The sequence below is a fragment of the Rattus norvegicus genome, chromosome 7 (genome assembly GCF_036323735.1).
Source record: "Rattus norvegicus strain BN/NHsdMcwi chromosome 7, GRCr8, whole genome shotgun sequence".
Classification (NCBI taxonomy): domain Eukaryota; kingdom Metazoa; phylum Chordata; class Mammalia; order Rodentia; family Muridae; genus Rattus; species Rattus norvegicus.
The window spans coordinates 8,661,508-8,675,950 of record NC_086025.1 but is presented as its reverse complement, the minus strand read 5'-3'; the positions used below and the strand labels follow the sequence as shown (position 1 = coordinate 8,675,950).

The 14,443-nt window shown below is 43.2% G+C and overlaps 1 protein-coding gene across 2 annotated transcripts; it reads left to right on the top strand.

Annotated features, from left to right (window-relative positions):
* Nucleotides 1-6,882: 6,882 nt before the first annotated feature.
* LOC130046242 (uncharacterized) lies at nucleotides 6,883-12,514 on the top strand. Of its 2 annotated transcripts, none has more exons than XM_063262928.1 (4): nucleotides 6,883-7,236; nucleotides 9,412-9,546; nucleotides 9,740-9,800; nucleotides 10,362-11,919. In XM_063262928.1, exons 1-4 carry the CDS (start codon nucleotides 7,234-7,236, stop codon nucleotides 10,541-10,543), a joined length of 381 nt encoding a protein of 126 aa, XP_063118998.1. In that variant the 5' UTR covers nucleotides 6,883-7,233; the 3' UTR covers nucleotides 10,544-11,919. The 2 variants fall into 2 exon arrangements, with proteins under 2 accessions (XP_063118998.1, NP_001408333.1); NM_001421404.1 differs by having other exon boundaries at nucleotides 7,001-7,236; nucleotides 9,412-9,538; nucleotides 10,362-12,514.
* Nucleotides 12,515-14,443: the final 1,929 nt, after the last annotated feature.

The window sequence follows — 14,443 nt, the reverse complement described above, 5'->3', positions numbered from 1 at the left end:
ACATCTGACAGATTTTTTACAAGAGGCCGTGATAGGTTTTAAGTCCTCAGGAGTAGGCTGCAGGTGGTCTTAACAAACTAGGACAATGCTTGGCTGTTAGGATGAAAGCGTTGGTGAAGTAGGACAGAGTCTGACGAGTGTCAGGGAGTGAAGGTGGGGATGTGGATTGTAGTGTAAGAATGTCCTGGGGAGGGTGAGACAAGTCTAAGCCCCTAAAGGCAGCTCTAGCTGCCTTGTTTCCCTTGGAGACAATGGAGTCATCCATTTGGTGGGATCTGCAGTGGACAATCCCAATAGCTGTAGGGAGCTGGGAGACCTTTAACATGACCATAATTTGGTTTGCATTAGGTACTGATCCTCCTTTAGTTATAAGTAATCTACATTCCTTCCAGATAGCAGTGTGGAACCCCCTCTCCCATCCTGCCTCCCCCTGCTTCTATGAGGGTGCTCCCCCACTGACCCACCCACTTCCTCCCATCTCCCTGCCCTGGCATTCCCTTACACTGGGGGATCTATCCTTCACAGGACCAAGGGCTTCTCCTCCCATTTATGCCTTACAAGACCTCTGCTACATATGCGGCTTGAGCCATGGTTCACTTCATTTGTACTCTTTGGTTGGTGGTTTATTCCCTGGGAGCACTGAGGGAGGGGGGTCTTTTGGTTGACATTTTTGTTCTTCCTATGGGTTTGCAAACTCCCTCAACTACTTCAGTCTTTTCTCTAACTCCTCCATTGTGGACCCGTTCTCAGTCCAATGGTTGACTTCCAGCATCTGCCTCTGTATTTGTCAGGCTCTGACAGAACCTCTTAGGTGACAGCTATATCAGGCTCCTGTCAGCAAGCAATTCTTGGCATCCACAATAGTGTCTGGGTTTGGTGACTGTATATGGGATGGATCCCCAGGTGGGGCAGTCTCTGGATGGCCTTTCCCTCAGTCTCTGCACCACACTTTGTATTTCCTCCTGTGAGTATTTTGTTCCCCCTTTTAAGAAGGACTGAAGCATCCACACTTTGGTCTTCCTTCTTCTTGAGTTTCATGTGGTCTGTGAATTGTATCTTGGGTATTCCAAGCTTTTGGGCTAATACACACTTATCAGTGACTGCATACCATACATGTTCTTTTGTGACTGGGTTATCTCACTCAGGATAATATTTTTTAGTTCCACCCATTTGCCTAAGAATTTCATGAACTCATTGTTTTTAATAGCTCAGTAGCACTCCATTGTGCAAATGTACCATATTTTCTGTATCCATTCCTCTATTGAAGGACATCTGGGTTCTTTCCAGCTTCTGGCTATTCTAAATAAGGCTGCCATGAACATAGTAGAGCATGTGTCCTTGTCATATGTTGGGGCATCTTTTGGGTATATGCCCAGTGGTGTTATAGCTGGGTCCTCAGGTAGTACAATGTCCAATTTTCTGAGGAACCACCAGACTGATTTTCAGAGTGCTTGTACTAGTCCACCAACAATGGAGGAGTGTTCCTCTTTCTCCACATCCTCACCACCATCTGCTGTCACCTGAGTTTTTGATCTTAGCCATTCTGACTGGTGTGAGGTGGAATCTCAGGGTCGCTTTGATTTGTGATTCTCTGATGACTAAGGATGTTGAACATTTCTTTAGGTACTTTTCAGCCATTTGATATTTATCTGTTGAGAATTCTTTGTTTAGCTCCATGTACCATTTTTAATAGGGTTATTTTATTTTCTGGAGTCTAACTTCTAGAGTTCTTTGAATATATTGGGTATTATCACTCTATGGAATGTAGGATTGGTAGAGATATTTTCCCTCTCTTTTGGTTGATGTTTTGTCCTATTGACAAGTGTCCTATGCCTTATAGAAAATTTGCAACTTTATAAGGTCATCCATTAGGTTTCTTTACTGCTAGTATAGCAGTGTTTAAGGGGGAAGAGGTAGGATAGAGGAGCTTTTTTCTTAGGAGGTCAGAGATAATAGGCTTAAGACTCTTGAGGCTGAGAGCTGAGGGCCTAACGTCAGAGCTGTGGGACCAGAGTCTGAGGGAGGACGGTTTACCAGCATCATAGTTCACAAAAGCAACTGAGAGGGAAAAAAAACCTACTCCCAGACAGTGATAGGAAGAGGATTCACCCAAGGATAGAAGTTTTAAAATGAGGAGTCAGCTAGAAAGCTGGTCATAAAGACCGTGGCTAAATCTATCCCTTAGACCTGTAGAGGGTAGCCAGTCCTCTCCTGGGACCAGGGTCACTTTATGCCAACTGGAACAGGCAGTTTACCAATCTTCCGGTGTTTGGATGGAGTTGAATAGTCCGGTGGCCAGAAAGTGAGCCTGTGTAGCAGTAGGGTTGAGGTTCATGTCCGTGGGGCTTAACCCATGTGGCAGTAGCCACTCCACAAAGTTGTGGGCTCTGTGCCATTTGCAGCAGAGGAACTGCGAATCCACCTGGGTTTGGGCACCAATGTTAGAATAGGCGACACAGACCCGGACAAATCATCCCATGGGACAAATCTCACGTGGGAGGTTTTATTGGCAGAGGCAATTCCCAGAGGCCCACCTCTGGGAGACCGTGGGCAGGAAGAAGAAGGGGCTGCAGTCCAGCGGAAGGGGAAGAGTCTTTAACCGGGTGTGACGCACGTGACGCATGTGCAAAGGGACCTGCGGTGGGTGTCATGGCGACAGACGCAAGAGCTGCGCTGTCCAAAAATGGACATGATGCTAAGAATGATCCTGGGGCATTTGCACACCCTACTGGGCAGGTTTTCTACAGATTAATGAAGATCTCCTCTCTTGTAATAATGCTATGTGGACAATTGGTGATTTCATAATTCATAATAATTCTATGGAGTTCTAATATCTAAACCAATAATAATTTTGAGCCCTGTATAGTATGAAAGCTGCCATTATAGTTCTGTAAACCTTCACATGTCACAGGCTAATAGCCCTAGGCTAGAAAGCAGGTTTGGATCACATTTATGATCAGGGAAAACATTCCTTCTAGGATGGCTGTGAAACCATTATCAGATAACTGAAGGTCATAAACTAGGATTGGACAATTTATTAGGTGCAAGGACAAAAGATAAAATATCGACAAGTTTATTATACAAACCTTCAATAGTAATGAGACACAAGGTAGGTGATTGGCTCTTGAAAAAACCAAACTATCTTATAACCTAGGAATTATTGTTTTAGACTCTTAATGAACCTGTGGAACTGGTTGCAGATGATGAACATTTAATTAGATAACTAGTCTTAAATGGAGCACATGTAAACCTTTTTTATAACTTCTTACTCAATTTATGGTTTGAATTTATGTTATGAACTATCGAACTTTTTAAAAAAGAGATGCTGGAATGTGATTTGACCATATCCTGAAAAGATATGAGTTAAGCATGACAGTGTAAAGTAGTTTCCCCTGTTTCTTTCTCTTAGAAATAGAGATTTGAGTCTATTTTTAAAGTGAGTCCTCTCTGGGAGAGTAATTTACTCTAGATGACAAGGAGTAAATAAACTCCCAACCTTGGGCCCCAGGGCTGCTTCAATAGACTGCAGAAAAAGAAAGAGCTTCTCCATTAATCCCCCACTGTTTAACAACTGGGTATTAGTCATCTTAGGCCTGTGGTTTCTGGCCTCAGAATAACAGAGTCAAGAAAGGTAAACGTTATTAATATTAACCAACTTTTAGTTTCGCAAACCAACTTTTTTTTTTTTTTTATAAAGGACAACATTTAATAGGGACTGGCTTACAGGTTCAGAGGTTCAGTCCATTATCATCAAGCGGGAGCACGGCAGCATTACAGCATCCAGGCAGGCATGGTGCAGGAGGAGCTGAGTTCTACATCTTCACCAGAAGGAAGCCAGGAACAGACTGCACATCCTCAGGCAGCTAAGAGAAGGGTCTCCAAGCCCACCCCACAGTGACACACTTCCTCTAACAAGGCCAGATCTTCTAATAGTGCCACTTCCTGGGCCAAACATATGCAAACCATCACATTCCACTCCCTGGCCTCCATAAGCTTGTTCAAACACATGAGCCTATGGAGGCCATACCTAAACATAGTATAATAAAAAAGTACATTTAGTCCAACTTCCAAAGTCCCCATAGTCTATAGCGGTATCAACAATGTTAAAAGTTTAAAGATCAAAGTCTCTTCTGAGATCCATCCAATCACTTAACTGTAATCTCCGAATTAAGACAAGCAACCCGCTGGGCAAACTTCACACTCTGTCATCTCCATGTCTGAGGTGAAAGTGGTCTTCAGATCTTCAACTCCTTTTCATCTTTGTTGGCTGCAACAAACTTCTTTCTCCTGAGCTGGTCCCACTCCCTTTTCGCAGCTTTCCTCAGCAGATAGCCCGTGGCTCTGGCATCTTTAGGTCTCCAAGGCAGCTTGTTTTAATGACTTGGATCCACACAGGATCCTCCAAAGGGCTGGCTTCACTTCTCCAGCTCTGCCCTCTGTGACACTCAGGTTGATCCACTTCACTGCCTCAACTGTTCTTGGTGATCAACCCATGGTACTGGCCTCTCCAATACACTGGGGTCCTCCGTTGCAACCAATAGCCTTTCATAGGCTCTCTTCATGGTGCCAAGCCTCACTCCTTTGCATGACCCCTTCAATCCTGGGCCATCAATTGCAACTGAGGCTGCACCTTCACCAATGGCCTTCCATGGCCTCTCACAGTGCCCAGCCTCAGCTGCTCTTCATGACCCCTTCATGCCTTCACAACCAGTACCACCTGGTGACTCTTACACACGACCAAGTCCAGCCACAGCATGAGGTACAACCTTGGCATCTCTGGAACACAGCTCTCAAAAAACACTCCTCAGAAGATTTCACCTCAGTGATGCTGAACTCTTCCTTAGCTCCAGATGACCAACATCAATTGTCTCAGTGTTCTCCTTCTCCTCTTGAATATGAAGCCAGAGCCACATGGCTGAAGCTGCTGAGTTCTGCTGCATGCAAGAGTTGGAACATGGCCCCCTCGTTCTATTATATTTCTAACTCCTTCACTGCCAAGCTTGGCTGTGCTGCATCTTGCTCCGTAGACTGACCTTGAATTTAGAGGTCTGTGTGCCTGTCTCCTGGGATTGAAGGTCGCAAACCAACTTTTACCACCTGAAAATTGCTGAAACTTACCCAGTCACTGCCTTCCAGAGAGAACTGGGGGTTGGGCAGGCTCCCAGCAGGTGCTGAGTTGAACCATAACCCCATGGGTCCATAGACTCTCATCCTCTGATTCCCATCGCTCCCCATCTGATATGTGGTGACTCCTGATATGCTGCCTACGCAACTCAGAGTGTGTGTGTGTGTGTATGTGTGTGTGTGTGTGTGTGTGACAAAGAGAGGAGGGGGGCGGGGGAGGGAGGGAGGAGAGGCATAACCAGTGTGGGACACTAGTTGAGGGCAGGGATGGGGTTGGGGACTCAGAAGAGTTTAATCTTCTGGATCCATAACACAATTATGGTAATAAATATGACTGCAGTGCAAGAAACCAGGGGATAGAGTTGTAAATCAGGGGTGGAGACCTACTTAGAATCTCCAGGGGGCAGGTGTGGGTTGATCAGTGGAGGAACCCTGTGACCACTCTAGAGGAGGTGGGGTCTGGGACAATGGAGGTGATAATCGAGGCAGACTAACATCTCATGCCATAGCCATCTTTATTCAAAGCCCCAGACTGTATATATTTTGAGGTTTAAGAAAGGCTGCATGAGGGTTGGGATTTAGCTCAGTGGTAGAGCGCTTGCCTAGCAAGCACAAGGCCCTGGGTTTGGTCCCCAGCTCCGGAAAAAAAAAAAAGAAAAGAAAAAAGAAAAAGAAAGGCTGCATGAGGACAGCCAGGGCTACACAAGGGACCCCCACCCCCAACACAAAACCAAGCCAAACCACTTCCCTCAAAAAACAAAGAATAAGAATAAGAATAGTAAGAACAATATGAGGAATATGAAGGAGAAAAGGAAGAACATGTTTTCCTTAGAGCTATAAACATTTCTTTAAATAACAGCGTCAAGCAATATTGAGTAATTTCAAGTAATTTCACTTCTATCGAATAACGCTGGGAGGGACACGAATACACTGAGGGCCCAAGAGTCTTGTCTTGTTTCTTGGCGTGTTCTCACAGCATTCGATTTCTCCTTTAATGACTGGATTCCTGGATAGTGGTTTGACAAGGAGGAGCATGATCACCTTAGGGAAGACCTACTGATACCAGTCTTTCTTCCTTCCTCCCCCCACCACTTGTTTTTTGTTGTTGTTGTTGTTGTTGTTTTTGTTTTTAAAACAGTTTTCTCTGTGTAGCCCTGATTGTCCTAGAACTCTCTCTGTAGATCAGGCTGACCTTGAACTCATGGAGATCCGCCACCTCCGCCTCTTGAGAGCTGAGATTAAAGGTGTGGGCAACCTCCAACTGGCAATGCCAACCTTTTCGAGTCATTTTCCCATCCCAGGACATTACCACAGAACTGACCTTAATTTTGGATGTTTTTAGTCTCAGACCAAGCTGGTTTAAACTTTGATGCCCTCCCTTCACCTCCCAAAAGGTGGCATGAAAGGCCACTGCCACCACAGAAGGCTGGGAGTTAATATTTGGTCAGCAGTGTACAGCTGAGAGAGAAGCGAGCAATCCTAAGTGTGCCTTATTGAAATTGCTGATGCCTGGTGAATATCAGTTCGGTGGCTTAAATTTGACCTTAATGGGCTGGGCGTCGTTTCATTTGTGAGCAGGAGGATCACACAGTGCACAAAGTAACCATCTGTGTGTACTAGACACCCTATGCCTACCCGAAGAAGTGCCTACTGTGTGCAGAAAATAGTGCGGCAACGACTTTGCAGTGGGGGCGCAAGTTCTACTGCAGGTCCGTGCCTGATGGGGAGCCCAGGGCTGGGAACCACTGTTAAGTCCCAGCAAGCCACTGTCTCTAAGGCAAATCTCCTGTCACTCAGGCGTCACTAGCCAATCAGGGCCTCGAGACGGGCTTGCAATCAGAGTGGAGGCGGAAACTTCCGGTCCGCCATTGGCCGGTTTAACTGCGAGTCTGAGGAAGGCTCTAGTGTGTTCCGTGTGGGGGTTGGGGATTTAGCTCAGTGGTAGAGCGCTTGCCTAGGAAGCGCAAGGCCCAGGGTTCGGTCCCCAGCTCCGAAAAAAAGAACCAAAAAAAAAAAAAAAGAAAGAAAGTATAGTGTGTGTTCCGTGTGTTGCGCTGAGTCTGGCTGCTGGGAGCTGTGAGGAGAGCGGGCGAGCTGGGAATCCGCGCCATGGTGAGTGGGGCCGCCGTTCCCACGCGGGGAGGATCCGCTGGAGCCCGTGTGAGGTTGACCGGGGGTGCGGAAACCGGCGGTGAGACACAGCGCCCGGTGTTACTCCGTTTGTTCCCGGAGTCTCTGCGCCTCCCAGCTGGAAGTGGAACCTCTCAACGACTTAGTTCCCCTGACTGCGCCTGCGCATAGCCTAGAAGGCGGGAATTGGTGCTTGGAAAGTGTTTACGTCACGTTCAGCGCTCACGCACGCGTTGCTTTCGTCATCAGGATAGGTGGATTGCTGACTGGCAGAGCTCTAGTTTCTCTGGTGTCTTCTAGAAGTTCTTCCCATGGCCCTTGACATTGAGGTGTAGGATCCGTCTGCAGTTAACTCTGCGCAGGTGTAAAGTCTGCCTTATTAACACAGTCGCATGTAGATGCCGCGGGGGTCCAGTCCCTTGTGTCAGGAAGGCCAGCCTCACTTTTTCCTGGCTTAAGTTGGCGAAATTGACCCCAATATTAATTATGATTTTGTTCTGAGTGCTCTCATGTTCTGCTGATCTCTATTCTTTCTCAACAGCACAGTCTTATTGCAGGTGTAGGAGAGTTTTGAAGTCAGATGGTGTCACTGTGCTGTCTGTTCAGTCTTGTGTTGTTCATGTTGCCATTCATGATGACCTTTTGTCATCGGTTTTCTGTTGTTCTTTGCAGAAATCGTTAGACTGTTTTTTGGACGTTTGTTGAATCTATAGCTCAGATTGTGTCCTGAAATAATATTGAGACTTCTTGTCTACAATCTTGGAATTCCTCTCCTTTGATTGAGTTCCTTTCTTCTTTAAATTACAATGTTACAGATTTGGCTACAGGTATTTGTCCCATTTCTGTGTTTTTCTGGCCACTTTATCCATGGTGACGTATAAGAGATATGGAGGTCCGTATTTTCAGTTTACCAACTTTATTTCCTATGCATGAGTGTTTTGCCTCCATGTATGTGTGTTCATCCGTTGAGTATTTGGCACCCATAGAAGACAGAAGAGGCCATTAAATGTCCTCTACCGAGATCTGGGGATATTTTGCTGCCATGCTAATGCTGGCAAACAAACTCAGGTCTTTTGTAAGAGCAGTAAGTAGTCTTAATGACTGAGCCATCTCTCCAGTCTTTTTTTTTTTTTTTCCTCTCTTTTTTTCTTTTTTCTTTTTTTCGGAGCTGGGGACCGAACCCAGGACCTTGTGCTTGCTAGGCAAGCACTCTACCACTGAGCTAAATCCCCAACCCCTCTCCAGTCTTAAACGTGACAGATTTTCAAAATTTTACATGTGAGTGTACCCATTCTCAGGCTAAAATCTGAGTCTAAAGAGAATTAAGGCTGATTATGTGGTTGGATACTGGGAGATGTCTCAGAGCAGACTGGCCTCTGGCCCAATGTATTGGGCTAATGATTGATTTAATGTTTGATGTAATAGTGCCCTTCTCATGTTGTGTCGTGCCACCCTGGCCCTGGATGCAGCTCTGGGAGTCACAGTAACTCACATGTTGGTGGGTTTTATCAAAGGAAAACAACTTCGTGAAATTTCCGGGAAATTTTATAATTCTCCTTACACTTAAGCGGTAGGTCTCTGAAAGGTTTAAGAGTCAGTATCTACGGAGCTTATTAAATACTTTTTCCATTTTTGAAGTTAGGCATTTTGATACAATTTTAATAGCTCTGATATGTTTGAGTGTCTCTCTGTGTTGTCTGTCAGTAGTCCCTACTTTGGCAATGCCATATGGAATTCAGTGGTCCCAGAAATGAGAGGTGTGATCCTCCTTTTCTGTTTCCTTCTTAAAACACTTGGAGACTAATGTCTGTGTTTGAATATCTGTGATATGGAACAAATAGAATTATCTTCTCTCTTCTTTAGTATAAAATGAATTTTATTTGGAGCATGGGAAGTGGGGCGAGACAAGAGTAGAGGCAGAGAAAGGAAGGATGGAGAGAGGAGATAGTGCAGAGAGAATGGCTGGGAACACATGGGGTCAGGGAGAGGGAGTGAAAGGGAAGGAGGCAGGGAAGGAGGGAGAGAGAGCACAGAGAGAACACAGAGAGAGGACACAGAAAGAGAAAGACCAGAGAGCGTAAATATTGTCTCAGTGAAATGTACATTTACAATACAGTCATTCTCACCATTTTCATGATGTATGTGTGGGCATTTTAGGCTGCAGTGACCTATGAGGATGTGCATGTGAACTTCACCCATGAAGAGTGGGCTTTGCTGGATCCTTCTCAGAAGAGTCTCTACAAAGATGTGATGCTGGAAACGTGCAGGAACCTCACTGCTATAGGTAAGAATGTGAGTTTCCCTTTACTTTCTAAATAAGGGGACTAGTGTTTCTTGGTTATTGGTCATTTCTGTGATTTCTATTGAGACAGAGGAAAGATGTGGTAAAGGATCAGACATGGTTCTCAGGTTTACCAAAGATACAAACTTAAAATTTGCATACTATCCAATAATATATCATAAAATTTCTGTTATTATATTCTAGGCTACAAATTGGAAGACAGCAAGATTGAAGAACACTGTCAACGTTCTAGAGGACCTGGAAGGTAAATGTCATGTGCGAGCTGATACAAAAGTGTCCCTGAAGAAATTGTAATGTGCCCTGAAGTTGTAAAGAAAAGCAACGGTGGGAATAAGCACAGATTTATGTATATTGATGAGGATTAAATTGTTGCAGGGCTGTGTACTTCAGTTTCAGGTAGCCAACCTGTATTTGCAAGCCAAATTTCTAACAAACATAGAAACCATACCTTAGTACATGATAATATTTTAGTCATAGCCCCATGAGAGCCATGATGTAGAACTGTCAATCCATTTAGTTTCATCCTATTCAAGTATAATAAAAAGCATTGAATAGGGGACCAGTGTATGTCTTTTTATATGCAAACAGTCCTTAGGAAAGCTAGTGTCACTCTATACTTACAGTGACTTTCCAAAGTTTACTGAGAGGAACAGTTTAGTGGAAACAAAAAGGTTGATGTCATGGAGAAACTTTAATCCCTATAGCTCAAGTCTATGGGGAGCAAGAACTTAACCTGTGTGAATACAGTTTGAAAACCTTTTGTTTGTTATTTCTCCTTTAATTGGTATAACATCTGTAATTGCAGATACAAGCCTTGTGAGCATTGGGGACATGGCAGGGAGCAATGTACCTTTGCACATAAGAGTTTTCTTCAGACATATGAAAGAATCCATATTGAAGAGAAGCCCTATGAATGCAGTCAATGCAGTAAAGCCTTTGCAAACTTCCGTAGTCTTCAAAAACATGAAAAAAACCATACTAGAGTGAAACTCTATGAATGTAATCACTGTGGTAAAGCCTTTCCAAGTCCCAGTTCTCTTCAAATACATGAAAGAATTCATACAGGAGAGAAACCCTATGACTGTAATGAATGTGGTAAAGCATTTACAAGTCGAAGTAATCTTCAGGTACACAAAAGAACTCACACAGGAGAGAAACCCTATAATTGTAATGAATGTGGTAAAGCATTTGCATCTCTCAGTTATCTTCAAATACATGAAAAAATTCACACTGGAAGTAAACCTTATGGATGTGACCTCTGTGGTAGAGCCTTTACCCGGCGCAGTAGTCTTCAAATGCATGAAAGAAGTCACACTGGAGAGAAACCTTATGAATGTAATCATTGTGGTAAAGCCTTTGTTTGTAACAGTGATCTTCACAGGCATGAAATACTTCATACTGGAGAGAAACCCTACACATGTAATCAGTGTGGTAAAGCCTTTACACGTTGTAGAGGTCTTCGAAATCATGAAGAATATCATATTCTTGAGAAACCACATAAATGTACTCTATGTGGCAAAGCCTTTGCATATCACAGTAATCTTTATAGACATGAAAGATATCATACTGGAGAGAAATTGTACCAATGTACTCAATGTGGTAAAGTCTTTACATGGCGCAGTAGTCTTCAAGTTCATGAAAGAAGTCACAGTGGAGAGAAACCTTATGGGTGTAATCAATGTGGAAAAGCATTTCTTCTTCGCAGTAGTCTTCAAATACACAAAAGAACTCACACTGGAGAGAAACCTTATGAATGTAATCAGTGTGGTAAAGCTTTTGCACGTCGCTATTCTCTTCAAATACACAAAAGAAGTCATACTGGAGAGAAACCCTATGAGTGTAATCAATGTGGAAAAGCTTATGCAAGTGGTAGTAGTCTTCGAAATCATGAAAAACGTCATACTGTTAAGAAACCTTATGAATGTAATCAGTGTGCTAAAGCCTTTTCATGTCACAGTCGTCTTCAAATACATGAAAGAAATCATACTGGAAAGAAACTTTATGAGTGTGGTCAATGTGGAAAACCCTTTAAAAGTCAAAATAGTCTTCAAATACACAGGAGAACTCATACTGGAGAGAAACCATATAAATGTACTCAATGTGGTAAAAACTTTCCAAGTAGCAGTAATCTGTATAGACATGAAAGAAATCATACTAGAGAGAAACTGTATGAATAATTACTTTGGTAAAGCATTTCCAAATTGGAGTAGTCTTCATAGTCATAAATCTCATTCTGAAGAGAACCCCTATTTGAATATAATTGATTCAGTAAAAGCTTTGGCACATTAGTGTAAACTTCAGATACATTAAAGATCTTATACTGGAGAGAAACCTGATGAATATAATCCGTGATATTGCTTCTATATGTTTTCTTTAAGGTTATGAAAGAATTCCTACTGGAAAGAAACACCCTGAATCTAATAAGTGCAGTAAAGCCTTACACATCAAGCACATTTTCCCACTGAACCATCTCATTGTTGTTTATGTAAGATTAGTGGAACCATTTCATCTTTTTTTTTTTTTTTTCTTTTCTTTTTTTCAGAGCTGGGGACCGAACCCAGGGCCTTTCGCTTGCGAGGCAAGCGCTCTACCACTGAGCTAAATCCCCAACCCCTCCATTTCATCTTTAAAATAGTGTCTTGTTTTCAAAATGTCCGCAAATTGTCATCCAAGGATAGAGGATCACAGAATAATTCGAATAAAAGAGTAAAGAGGTATTAGACACCTGTGAATTGTTGTCTGACTGGAACATGCACACCAGAGCACAGTTTTATACACGCAAGTAAAATTTATTAAAGATGAAATTAAAGCAAAGAAATAACCAAAATATTCAGAACATGGGCTGGGGAAATGGCTCAGTGGTTAAGAGCACTGACTGCTCTTCCAGAGGTCCTGAGTTCAAATCCCAGCAAACACATGGTGGCTCACAACCATCTGTAATTAGATCTGATGCCCTCTTAAGGTGTGTCTGAAGACAGCTACAGTGTACTTACATATAATAAATAAATCTTTAAAAAAATATTCAGAACATAAATTATTTACCATTCATAATTAATACATTGTAATATTTCAAGAAATGTATGTGTTCATCAAAAGAATGATGGTTCCTGTTTAGACCCTACATTTTCCTTTCACTCTCTTATTATAAGATAGGTCATTTTACAAACATCTCAGCTAGATGTAGAGGTGGACATCTGGAATCCTGCACTTCAAGACACAGGTAGATTTCTGAATTTGAGGCTAGCTTGGACCACATTGTGAGGTCCAGGATGGCATAGCTATGTAGAGAGATCCTATGTCATAAAATCAAACTCTCAAAACAACAACAACAACCAAACCCCAACCAAGCAGCCACCTCTCCCTTTATAGATTCCTTTCCTAAAATAATCTGGATGTGGTGAGAAGTTTGTAATTTTGGCTTCTTTAAAAAAACAGAAATGTTTAGTGAATGTGTTTTTGTTTTAAAATCAGATGTGGGAAATATGGGGCTGCTTAAGATTGTTCATAGAAGCTGTGTGTGATTTGCCTCATGCTTTAGCAGAGGTCTGATTTTTGCCAGCAGCAGATAATTTCTGGAATTGTGTGATGTTTGGACTTTTGGGGACTTTTCAGAGTGTATATAAATGCTAGGGCTCTGAGAGGCAATGTGGGTGGCTGCTTGGTGTTTGGTTGGTATGGTGCAGTTTGTCAGTTAAGTAGCCCTTCACAAAGAAAAGGGAAGTAGAAATTATATATCCTGATGCAATGATCAGTCTTGCCCTAAGGAACTTGACTCTCCTAATCAGCAGGAAGTAGTCTAATGATAACATTACTTCCTTTTCTCTTTATCCTTTTTTCCCCCTCTTCTGTTTAGTGTTAGGGGGTTGTAAGGGAAGAAAAATGGGGTGAAGTGCATAAGAAATAAGAATCCCCAAAGTAGCAAACACCAGCTATCATTGGTGTCCATAAGTGGGGCTAGGTAGAATGGGAAATTTGACTTCAAATGCTGTAGAGGAAACAGTAGGGGATGAAGGAATGGATCTTTTGTTTCAAGATAGCAGCAAAATATTTCAGCTGCTGTCACTGGGAAACTCCTTCCAGTGGTCTGCTCCCAGTGGAAATTTTCTGTTTCTTTTTCTTTTTTCTTTTTCCTACCTTTATTCTGTCTCAGTGGCTGAACAGTTGGAAGAATTGTGGGTAGACACGAGGGACTTGAGTAACAAAAAATGGCAGAAATGAGAAAACAAAAGGGTTTTCTCTGCTCTTTTCTGAAAGTGCTTCAGAGTTGGCAGGGTTGCTGTAACATTGTGGATGGGAGTTGAAGCATTTGAGACGCACAGGAAGAGGGAAAACAACTAAAAGCTCAGTCTGGATGACTGTGCAACAAGGCAGGAGTTTCTCACAGGAGGTAAGAGGGTGAGAAACTGCCAGAGGGGGGTCAGGTCAGAGAAAAGCGGAAAAGGCAGAACAGTCTAATGAAATAGCCCATTTTGAGAGAAAGGGTTCATCTTGACTCAACTGTGCCACCAGAGTGGGAGTAGGGCTGGTGGTGGGTTACCTAATCACCATTTTCTTTCCCAGTATGCCTGCCAGTGTATGCCTGCCAATGGGTGGAACAAGGTTATGACGAGATAGGATGGTGACCTCTAGAAATGATAGCTCTAGGGTGTTTTAGAGAGGCTGTGATTTCATATGGGGTGTCTGCCGCAGACCACCCAGGGGAGTGTGTCAGCAGAGGGACCAAGGCTTGGATTTCAGGTAGAGAACAGATTCGGCATGACAGACAGACACAAACTCGAGGTGTGTGCTGCTGCATAGATTTAAGCAGTTAGAACAGGTACACCATAATTGGCAATCATCCAGCTCTTATTCATCACCCCACCAAATGTCCCATGCAAGGAGGGAAAC

Excerpts from the sequence above, each read along its gene's own strand:
- LOC130046242 (NM_001421404.1), top strand. Across the intron at positions 9,539-9,739 it reads CAGGAACCTCACTGCTATAG|GCTACAAATTGGAAGACAGC; the intron begins GTAAGAATGTGA and ends ATTATATTCTAG. Across the intron at positions 9,801-10,361 it reads CGTTCTAGAGGACCTGGAAG|ATACAAGCCTTGTGAGCATT; the intron begins GTAAATGTCATG and ends CTGTAATTGCAG.